Source organism: Andrographis paniculata, unplaced genomic scaffold (assembly GCF_009805555.1).
Source record: "Andrographis paniculata isolate CXL003 unplaced genomic scaffold, ASM980555v1 Contig98END, whole genome shotgun sequence".
Lineage (NCBI taxonomy): Eukaryota > Viridiplantae > Streptophyta > Magnoliopsida > Lamiales > Acanthaceae > Andrographis > Andrographis paniculata.
The window spans coordinates 382,251-394,257 of NW_026137637.1; the positions used below are offsets into that span (position 1 = coordinate 382,251).

The following is a 12,007-nucleotide window of genomic DNA, read 5'->3' on the forward strand; positions in this document are numbered from 1 at the left end:
TTTTTATTACTAATGAGGTAAATTTGGTGAATGAAGTGTTTGGTAAGATAATTTTTTTTAAAATAAATTTAAAATGAGTTGACATAGCTATGTAAAACTATTTATATATATATAAAGTTGAAAATTAAATAAATATTCAATTAAACAAAAAAATAATAAAAAATATACTTTTATTTTCTTTTAAGTGTAATAATAAATAATGATAACAATTTTGAAATAATTTTAAAAATAGTTTTTCCCTCAATTATTGGGTTAGGGTTTATAGAGAATCAGCGCCAAAACCTCTGAGACTTCCAATCGACCGATTTTCAATTCTATCTCTATCCTTTCTCTACAGGTGAAGTTTCTCCATTTTTTTTTTTCCATTTTTAATTGAAATTGTTGCTTAAAGAATACGTTTCTTGGTTTTATTTTGTTCTGTTTTAATTTCGAGCTGTTTATTTTTGAGATGACAATGGTGAGTATGAAAAAAAAAGTCGAAAATTTTGTTGAGAACTAAGTTAAAACTTCTCACGTTTCTATAAAATTTTTCTCAAAAACTCTTAGTTTGTTATAAACGAAGAGAGCACCCATTTATATAGAAATCTAGAGATACTAATTTCAGGATAACTTCTTAGTCCCTTTATTTACTTAAATCTGTTCGTTGTGCAGTTTGTATTACTGAATCTTCAGAAGTTCTCTCTGCAGTGGAGATTAATCATAAGTTGTTTTGTTTGATTTTGAGATTTTTTATTTGGATTTGGGTTTAAATTGGATTTTGAGAGGAAATAATGTATTTTGATTGAGTAAAGAATTTTGTGTGTTGTTATTGCTCTGTGTTTCTATTTACTCTGTATCTTTTGTTCTTTTTATTCTTCAAGAACTATATGTTCTTTTCCTTTTATTTATTTATTTATTATTACTATTTTTTTTTCCCTCTAATAAAATGTGAGCTATTTGTTGATGTTAGTCCAATACATGCTTAGTTCAAATGATCTAACTATTCTAATTACAGTATAACTTACATCCTAATCTAATAATATGGTAAAGATCCCTTTGTGAACTATTAACTTAGTTAAGGATTAAAGATAAAAAAAGATCTTTCTTCTCAAATATTTTGGACTTGAAAGGTGTAATTGGCTAATTGCAATGTAATATATGATTATAATTCCACTTAATTATGGTATTGTAACGGGTCCTAATTGTAATCATGCACCGATAGCTATATGGTTGTTGTACTTGTACATGGAAACTAGCCAATTTCTCACTTCATTTTATTTTTCAGACATTCGCTGTTGGAACTTAGTCATGGACACAATCAAGGGCAGCTGGAGTGGACAAGTTGTTGCTCTAGCAGCCAACAACGATTCTAAGAAATCGAGGATTAGACGGTCGAAAGAAGAGAGAAAGGAAATGGTTGAATCTTTCATAAAAAGGTAACGTCTTTTTGCTTCCCTCTTGCTTAACGGCGTGCAAATACTACATTACACTATTGAGGATTATTCATCTTTGTCTTACTCTTTTCTTTTTAAAAAATTGCATTTGGATAAGTATTATAACATATTTCTATGAGCATATATTGTTTTTTTTGGTACTTATATGAACATTTTTTGCCGAAGGTTATTCATTTAGTAGATAAACAATCGGCTTGTTTAGGATATTGATTTAAATTAATAAGCACTGTGTTGATAACACAAAATATAGCACATGACTTAAATTAATACAATATATTAATAAGCACTGTGCTGATAACACATAAAATATAGCACATGACTTAAATTAATACAATATATTAATAAGCACTGTGCTGATAACACATAAAATATAGCACATGACCTAAATTAATACAACATCTGTTGTGTTAATTCTTACAATGTTTTGTCTATTTATATTTTAAAGGTATACTGTTTTTATATATCTTATGTGTTGAGTTCAATTATAAAATGTGATACTATGTATCAAGAAAAGTTTATCGTTATTTTTGTTTTTATTTGTTTGCAATATTCCGATCTATGTTATTCTGCATCATACTGACCTTCTGTAGTTATTTCCATCGATTGAATTTATTGCTTTCAGATATCAAAGTTCAAACGCCGGAAATTTCCCTTCCCTCAACCTCACACACAAAGAAGTCGGGGGTTCTTTCTATACAGTTCGGGAGATTGTTAGGGAAATTATTCAAGAAAATAGAGTTCTGGCTCCACCTAAGTTGTCTCTAGGACAAGAACATTCCGAATTCCTTGAACAACATCCATTAGGATCCATTTCTATGGAACCTCGTATGGATTTGCTAACATTGAATGGAAGTTCTACGATCACAAGTGAAGGGAGCATTTCTTCTTTGGAATTGGACAATGAACAATTCACCGAAATAATCAAAATCGAGAGTGAAGAAGTATCGAATCGTAAGGAACAGCTGGATCAACACGAACCTCTCGAAAATGGGAAGATTGTGAATGGTGATGTCGAAATGCTCGAAGATAATTCACACCCTGATTTAGAAAAATCCATTGATGTTAAGGAGCAAATTCTTGATGAAGCTGATCGGGTAGTGGAAAAATCACGAGGATTTACACAAAGAATTATCCCAAAGCCGGTGTTTTTTGAGAATTTGGATAGGGAGAGAAATGGAGATGCTCTACTAAATGGTGCTTCCCTAAATCCCGACATTGTGGTTGAGAAATTTCCATTGAGGCCTGTCTCTTGTACAATTCATGACGTTGATGGAGAATTCGAAAAAGTTCACAATCCAATTGTGAAAACGAAAGATAAGCACAGTCAAGATGATCAATCAAAACTTCATCTAGATGATGCTATCGAGCGTGAATCCAAGACTGCATTGCACAAAAGATCGCAGGTAAGCTTTTCCTAGATGAGAATTTTGTCTTCCATTTTCAATTGATACCTTTTCTTCATTGATAGATTAATTTAGTCTTTTTTTAGGATTCAATCTTTGTTATGCTGACTATTAGGTTAGGTATAGTTATAAAGCTTTCGTATGCTTGTATATATGTATATGTATAATTGCTGAAGAAAATAAGCTGAGTGCTGTATAGAAGAAGTATGAAGTATTTTGCTCTTACCATAGCTAACAGACCTATGAAATTTTGGCTTTTGGATTGAAAAGTCAATCAAAGGAACTTTTCGACTATACTTAGGGTCCGTTGAAAGTTGTAGAAGTGTTGGACTTTTGAAAAATTTTGGAAATAGTAAAAAGTTATATTTGATTGATTTAATGTTTTGTGAAAGAGAAAAGTACACTCTCCGTCCATTTCTAAGCTTTATATATTTCTATTTTGTCTGTCTAATTCAAAGGTATACTTTTCTTTTTTCAATAATCATCAATGGTATTACAAATTACAATACCCTGTTTTTACATTTATTTACAATAATATCATTACTTTTCATTATTTTTTAATAAGGATAGTTTTGTCTTTATACTACAGGCGTTATTTTTTATATTTTATAATTACTGTTGATTAATAATGTCAAAAATTCAAAAAATTTCTATGTAAACAGAGATATTTCTGACTCCTATTGTCAAGCATTGTGTTTTGATATACTGTTTGTTCCTTGTTACCACTTATTGATCTAATGCTTATGCAGGCGGGTAGTTCCACCGAACACAACTCTACTTCAGCTAGAAGAAATTTTAATGATCTGGATTACACTGGCAATCTAAATCGGTATGTTTGTTTAATTTTTATAGTTTTACATGTTTTTGTCTTGAATTGTGAAAGTATTATAGATGAGTAGTTTATTGGGTTTTTTTTCTTTTTTTACTTTCAATGTGTTTTTGTTGATTTTTATTGTTATGTATACGTAGTATACATTTTATTTTTGGGGTAATTTTTTAAAGAAAACCATGTCACTCTAAAAACACTAAAGAACACACACTCATTTATTTTTGGGCAGTGAAACTCCGATGAAATCTACCGGACCTGAAAACAATCCACTCGTTGCATTACTCAAGGGGATCGCGTCTTTCTTCAAGTTTTGGACCGAATGAGGTAAAATATGCTTCTCCTTGTTGTTCTTTTCATAACATTATTGTGTCGATTCGAATGTGGTGTGTGTTTTCGCCCTTCTTCTACAACATGCTCGAAGATGTTTATCTCATTGTTGTATTTGATGTGTCTTTTGCACCATAGAATCATATCTGGTTTTTCGAGAAGGTATAGAAACTCTTTGATAAATTTTTGTGTTCGTGTTCGAAACCCGACTTCTTTTAAGGGATTAGAGCCTCTTTTAGTGAATTAGATTTTCATAATTTTGTTTAGTTTTAGGATACTGATTGGCAACTTAAAAATACTATAGATTACATATGAAAATAGGTCAGACATCGTGTGTTTATATATAATGTGCTGTTTAATATTTATTATATCCTATCAGCTCAATGGTGATTATATTTAATCGGCACTGTAACTATAGTGTTGTACAAAATTGGCCAATCTACATTGTAAATTTAAAATAGTTTTGGATATAATGGGATTAAAAGTAAAATATGGGTTGGTGTGGGGATAAACAGATAAAAATGTGAGTAAATTGGTAATTAAATGAAACCATTAGATTATAAATAGAAATATATGTTTAAGTAGGATAATTTGAAAAGGTAAGAGATTAAACAATATTATTTTATTTTATAAAATATCAAATTTAAATTATCATAAAAAATTGATTTCAAAGGGAAATAATTATTTGATAAACTCCTTGGTTGTGTTTGAATGTTTTTTTTTTTTTTTACTAAATTTTTATTATTTATAAAAAATTTTCCTTCAAAAGATATTAAATTAATTAAATTTTATTTTTTTTCATTTTACATTAAAATTCATTTTACTTTAAAAATATTATATTAATAGTATATAGGAAGGAGTATTGTATTTGAGATTAAATAACACTTTAGCCCCTCAAATTCTATGAAATTGCGGGAAGCATATGAGCAGGGTTTTGGGCTTTCAAATCATGTCGTCAAAATTTCAACCAATCCTATCCTTACACGTCACCCCCACCAACGAACATTTCTGTTAGCTTTTCTTTTCTAAATTATTGTGTTATCTTTAATAATAACAAAAAAAATTAAAAAAAATTAATTGAATAATAGGAGTAGTATAATACTACTACTATACTATTAACAATCATGAAATATTTTAGTGTAATAATATTGCTAAAATTACACTATTATTATAATAATTATTATTATACAACGTATTATTTAAGCAAACAAAAAGTTATTTTCACTCAAGTCATTTTTTTTAAAAGAAAAATAATAAAATAAATAAAAGACCACAAAATTCAGCTCAAATTATTCAAGAAAAGGAATTTAGGATTGCTTGTTGACTATCTTTTCTCACAATATAAATCAAAAGGACAATTTAATCTTGTGATTTATTATATGTATATATATTTATATATATTATAATCCCTCCGTCCGGAACTATAATCTTGGTTGTGTTGGACACGAAATAGTGGATAAAAAGTAGAGGTAAAAGACAATTTTGCCTTTGTGAGTGTATTAGTGGAAAAGATAATGACCAATAATAATGAAAGAGTAAATGTAGTTATATAATTATATGATTATTTATAAAAATAAAACTATTATTTTAGAACGAACAAAAATAGAAAACAATACTATTATTTTGGGACAGAGGGAGTATATTATTTGCATAACCTACAATCATTGCTAAAAATATGCACTATGGTTTTCTACACACTCACAAACTTTACGTACCAAAAATAAATACTTAAAATTAAATAAATATGAAAAAAAAAATGTATGTTTTGATCTATTTTTTTTAGTATTATTTATTCATTTTTTAAGTCACTGCGTAATTATATGAGTATATATGTACAATAATTTAATACTCTCTCTCTCTGTTGACGAACTAGTGTCCTACTTTTTTATTTGGGTTGTCCAACAATTATTGTCCTATTTTTTTTTTAAATACATATTTTACATTTTTATCCTCCATTTATTTATTGCTTTTAATCTTTACCATACAATTAATGACAAATTTGTCAATTTATAACAAAAGACAATTGCCTAAAAAATCGTGCAAATATATTTTAGAATAATAGAAATTGACTGATGGAGTAGTATGTTTCTTTGGTTTTTCATTCCAATATTTTACTATTGGGATACTAGGTTTAAAAATATATTAATTTTTTTATAAAATATTTTATTTTTTATTATTTAAAAATAAAATTCAAGTTAAATCTTCTCAATCCAAATCCTAATGGTTTAAATAATGTATTCTCAATTTATTTATTTTTATAAATATCAAGGTGGGTTCACTTATAATCTTTTATTTCTATATCTTTTAAATTATAATTATTTGTTTTTTCTAATAAATAATTAGTCATACTTTTTATTATATATATATATTACACTTAATTCACATATATTATTATATATAAAATTTGACTAATAAAAAATTAGATAAAATCAGTAACTAAGTACTATCTATGTCAATAATAATTATTTATTTTTTAAAATTTTAAAAATAAAAATAAATTTAAGAAATTAAATGCTATAAAACAAGATTATAAATATTTTAATATAAAAAAATACAAAATTGATTATATTATCTAATATATTTTTTTATATGAATATTATATCTAACCTTCTTACACGTATTGATGAGTCTTACATCCTTATCTTTTTACTCAGGTTGACGTAAGTCGTTTGCCCATTTGATTATTAAAAAACATTCAAATAATTAATGGTGATAAATATTAAAAATAAAAATAAATTATTTTTCCTTTTGTTAAATAAAAATATAGAGAATATCTATGAAGAGTTGATATCGGAATGTTTAGAAAATATATAAAAAAAATGTATACTATTATTAGATAAATAAATCTATAAATAAAAACTAATAAAATACTGAAAATCCTATACAATATGTATTATTGCATTCGTGAAGATTTTGTGAATTGTAATTTTTTGAAAGCTATATATATATATATATATATGAAAATATATAATAGTTTCTCCTTTCTAGAACTATAATTTTAATTGAATTGGCTACGGAATTTAAGAAATATTGATATTATATTGGTAGTTGGTAAAAAATATGGATAAAATTTTTTTTGCTCTTGTGAGTGTATTAGTGTGAAAAGCAACAATTGTGTAATAAAAATAAAAAAGTAGAGGTAATTTTATGGTGATATTGTTATTTAAGGAAATAAGACTATTGTTTTGAAACGGACAAAAATAATAAACAAGACTATTGTACTGAGACGAAAAGAATATATTCCAAATAAAACAAAAAATCTTAAAATACCATAGTTATATATATATACAATAAAATACTATAATTATATATACAATATATATTTTTTTCCAATTAAATTTTTTGAAATTTTTAAAAAAATATCTCAAAATATCATAATTATATATTCACATATATTTCAAGTAAAATATAAATAAATAAACAATTTTAAAATACCATAATTATACATACAAATATATTATTTTCTCAACAAAAACTACATAATTTATGCATCTTTTTAAATTAAACTACTACTATAAAAATTAATAAAATGAAAAATCTCAAAGATCATAATTATATACTCTCTCCTTCCCTTTCAGAATTATAGTTTTAGTTGGATTTAACACGAAAATTTAAGAAATATTAATATTATATTGATAATGGATAAAAAATATGACTTTTTTACCCTTGTGAGTGTATGAATGTAAAATATAATGACAATTATGTAATAATAATGAAAGAGTAAACGTAGTTTTATAATGATATAGTTATTTATGAAAATAAGACTATTGTTTTGGGACGGATAAAAATAATAAACAAGACTATTGTATTGAAACAGAGGGAGTATAACAATATATGGGTGTGTTTGTTTTATGAGATAATTTGAATGAGTGTTTTTAAATGTGAAATATGTGAAATTTTATATAAAATATAAAAATAAATAAATATGTGATATTAAAAAATATATGTACTTTTTTTATTAAGGGTGTGTTTGTTTGGGGGTTTGGATTTTGAGTTGGGATTTGAATAGTAAAAATTTTGAATTTGAATAGTTGTATGATGTGATATAAATAAGTGTTGATGTGATGTTTTGAATGTAAAATTGATTTTTAATATAATATAAAAAATGAAAATAGGTGTTTGATTTGATGTTTTTGGGGGGAAATTTTTGGATAAATAGTAGGATTTTATCTAAATCCTACAAACGAACACACCCTAAAAGAACACATAGGGTGTGTTTGTTTGGGGGTTTGGATTTTGAGTTGAGATTTGAATAATAAAAATTTTGAATTTAAATAGTTGTATGATGTGATATAAATAGGTGTTGATGTGATGTTTTGAATGTAAAATTGATTTTTAGTATAATAAAAAAAATAAAAAATAGGTATTTGATTTGATATTTTTGAGGAAAAAAAATTGAATGAATAGTATAAATCCAATCCAATCCCTCGAACAAACACACCCATAGTATATTCTTTAAAAATTATATTAAAAAAGTTGTAATATACAAATACTTTCTCTATCCGCGATATTTGTATCATTTTATTTTATTTTATAACAAATAATTTTATCATCATTTTATTATTATGCTTTCACTTTTTAATAAAATATTCTATAATATTTATCTTTTATTTTTTAATTTACCAAACTTTTATATTAACATTCTATTATATTGTTTTTATTATCCTAGACAATGTGACATAAAAAAACTGGTTGAGAAATTAAAAAATATATTATCTTTGTTTCATATAAATTGTCTACTTTTTTTATTTTGATTTGTCCTAAATAATTTATTAATTTTTAAATATGATTATATACTTTAATCACATTGTAAAATTAATAATTAATAATTTTAATTAAACTATCTAATTATTTTAATTTTAATTTATAATTATTTTACTAATATATTTTTTAATTACTCATTTAATTATATTTTATCTAAATTCTTATATTTATGGTAATATATGAATAATTTATCTGTGACGGGGAGTATAATTTAATGTACATTATTATATATATTAATATATATGAAAAAAGTAAAAAAAAAATTAGAAAATTGTAAGTTAAGGAATCGAGATGATAGAGTCGACACTCTTCTATTGTTATTCATTATTATTATTATTATTATTATTATTATTATCTACTAAATTTATATTTATTTATTTATAATAAATTAAAATATTGGTTCTGGAAATTAAAAAAAATTATTATTTTGAAAAATAAAAAAATGAGTATAAAATGAAAAATAATTAATAATAAAAATAAATTTAACGGAGAATTAAAAAGAAAAATGAGAGTGGATTTTGAGTAAATATTATTGTATTATTGTCCAAACAAAACTTTAGTAAATTTGCGAGAGGAGTATTAGATTTGTAAATTGTAATGGATCACTATAATTAATAAATAATTTTATAATATATTTTAAATATATATAAAATATGGGACCCACACTCTAGTTAGTTACCTCCCATTGCACGCTAATATATACATACATCTATATACATATATTGGCGTGTGTATAGCTATATGTATATATATATATATATATAGAGAGAGAGAGAGAGAGAGAGAGAGAGAGAGAGAGAGAGGAGAGAGAGAATCTGGTTCACGGAGTAACTGTAACTTCTCTGTTCGGCGGTGGATCATGTCGACAGATCTCGAATTGAGGCTTCCGATCATTAATCGGATCGGCAATTCTCCAGAGGCTTCCGATTCCGACCGAATTATTAACGAAGAAGACGAAGGTTGTCGCACACCGAGATCTCCGCAGCACAGGATTCCGGCGGCGGTGACCTGTCCGCCGGCGCCGAAGAAACGGAAGAGAACAGAGACGTGGAGTCGGAGGCTCGGCGACGAGCTGGAAATGGAATTCTTCGAGGTTGAATCGCTTCTCGAAATGATTGAGAGAAAGGTGAGCATGAATCGCTCCTACAGGAGGAAGCTATGGTGATTTCAGGTGCGAAATTACATTGCGCCTCTTCATTTCTCAATTTTTTTTTGGTAATTCGTATGATAAATCAAAATTATATATATATATCAAATTCTAGAATCGTCTCTGTGTTCATTTGTATATATGTATGTATGTATGTATTTAGGATTTACAGTTTTGGTTGTTTATTTGGCTGAGCAATTCGATCAGATCTGATCTGATTAGATTAGATTAGATTAGCAGATTGTAATGTAATGTTAGCATCATCGTCTCTGAGCTTTAGGATTTCATCGAACTTCGTTAGACATCACTATCATCGTCTTCATCATCATATATTCATTCATATTCATGTATGGAATATGTGATGATAGTATCATCATCATCATCATCACAGTTAGATCAGAAAGTCCTCCAATTAATTATATTTGTTGTGTTTTTACTTCTTCCTTCATCTCAAATATTCGGTCACTCTTCATTTATTTATTTTATTGTATGACGTGAGGTGATGATCCTTATCCACTCTGTATTCAATAAACTTTCAAACCCAACTCAAGAGGTTAGGTGTTTCGGGACTTCATTTTATTTCTGTTTTTCCTTTTTTTTTTTCTCTAAAAAAAAATATATAATATAATACTCTCAATTTATTAATTGTACTACATATCTAACGTACCCTTCCACTTTACACTATATTACACAAATGTCGTTACTTTTATACTACACAATACTAATAGGGACATTTTTTTATTTTTTACTACAATCCATTATAATACTAATATTAAAAATTCTACGTGCAAAAAATAAACAACAACCTTATATCGGGACCAAAGGAATACATAATAATGTGTAGTACCCGTCACTATTCTTTGAATGCGTTTCAAATAAATTTTCAACTAATATGAAATAATTTACATCAAACAAACTATACGTTGCAGATAAATTTTAAAATATTAGAATTTTAATTCATAATTTTATAGTAGCAAGTTTACCTTAAGTTGTGACAATTTTATATACTGTAGAAATTTGCTATCATTATTTTTTAAATAGACTTTGATTAAATTTTTAGTCAATCTGTTTATTGACATTGTTTTTTAACTATTGACACTGTTTATGGATATTGTATTTTTATGAAAAGATAAAAAAAAAAAAAGAAAAAAAAATGTAGGCTATTAAATATCAATTATTTTACTATTTGATTTTTTTTTCCTAATTTTTGAATTTTTTAATGTTTATGTTTAAATGGGGCCAAAGTTTTGGGAGTTTTTCGAGTTTTAATTTTTTTTAAAAATATTACCCCCTCCGATTTAAGATACCACGTCCACGTTGCCGTATCTGTCCGTCCCACATACTATGTCACTTTCTTTTTAAAAAAAATAATTACACACTTTAATCTTATTTTAAATTTTTTATTTTTTTTAAAATCTTAATTAAACTAATTAGTTATCTTAATCTTAATTTATAATTATTTATATTATAAGATAATTATTTTCACTAATACATTCTTAATTATTTACTAATTTCATCTCTCCTAAAATACCGTGTCTATAGTATAGCAGATACGGTATCTGGGACGGAGGGAGTATAAAATTAAGTATTTAATATAATATTTTATAAAATATTAAATACTAGTGTACATATATATATATATATTTTCTAAAAAATAAACTTATTAATAATAACTAGCGCCAAAACTTCAAATATAGATATACATAATTTGATTATGGTGGTATTAATTGGTCCTTACACTATACAGATAGCTAATATACGTGGAAATATTACACGTATTTGACATTGATGGTCAAAGGTCAACCGTGTATTTGGTAGTGACTAAATTCAAATAACTCGAGATATCATAATCATTGCAATTCTTATAAATATATATATTATTATTTTTTAATAAATATTATATATCTAAACAGGTATTTATATTAAAATTCAAAAAAAAAAAAAAAAGTAAAATTAAACTTTAAAAGTACACACTCACTCTTATATTTATAATTTCATATTGCGATTATTAGAAGATTATAAGTTGGGCTTTAATAAAATAAGATGTTATTTGATTATTGTTTATTGCAGTATATTTTATTAAAATATGTTAAATAAGGTATAT

The 12,007-nt window shown here is 25.6% G+C and overlaps 2 protein-coding genes across 3 annotated transcripts; both read left to right on the forward strand.

The window, feature by feature from the left end:
* The first annotated feature begins 251 nt into the window (after window positions 1-251).
* Window positions 252-4,356, forward strand: LOC127243870 (uncharacterized). Of its 2 annotated transcripts, none has more exons than XM_051264089.1 (5): window positions 252-337; window positions 1,265-1,415; window positions 2,056-2,836; window positions 3,586-3,665; window positions 3,895-4,355. In XM_051264089.1, exons 2-5 carry the CDS (start codon window positions 1,288-1,290, stop codon window positions 3,986-3,988), a joined length of 1,083 nt encoding a protein of 360 aa, XP_051120046.1. In that variant the 5' UTR covers window positions 252-337; window positions 1,265-1,287; the 3' UTR covers window positions 3,989-4,355. The 2 variants fall into 2 exon arrangements, with proteins under 2 accessions (XP_051120046.1, XP_051120045.1); XM_051264088.1 differs by lacking the exon at window positions 252-337 and adding an exon at window positions 413-457 and having other exon boundaries at window positions 3,895-4,356.
* Window positions 4,357-9,508: 5,152 nt separating this feature from the next.
* LOC127243859 (cyclin-dependent protein kinase inhibitor SMR3-like) lies at window positions 9,509-10,343 on the forward strand. Its single transcript, XM_051264072.1, has one exon. It carries the CDS (start codon window positions 9,616-9,618, stop codon window positions 9,919-9,921), a length of 306 nt encoding a protein of 101 aa, XP_051120029.1. The 5' UTR covers window positions 9,509-9,615; the 3' UTR covers window positions 9,922-10,343.
* The last annotated feature ends 1,664 nt before the right edge of the window (window positions 10,344-12,007 follow it).

Coding starts and splice junctions, on each gene's coding strand:
- LOC127243870 (XM_051264089.1), top strand. CDS start 1,288: ATGGACACAATCAAGGGCAGCTGGAGTGGACAAGTTGTTGCTCTAGCA. Junction 1,416..2,055: donor GTTGAATCTTTCATAAAAAG/GTAACGTCTTTT, acceptor TATTGCTTTCAG/ATATCAAAGTTCAAACGCCG. Junction 2,837..3,585: donor CATTGCACAAAAGATCGCAG/GTAAGCTTTTCC, acceptor ATGCTTATGCAG/GCGGGTAGTTCCACCGAACA.
- LOC127243859 (XM_051264072.1), top strand. CDS start 9,616: ATGTCGACAGATCTCGAATTGAGGCTTCCGATCATTAATCGGATCGGC.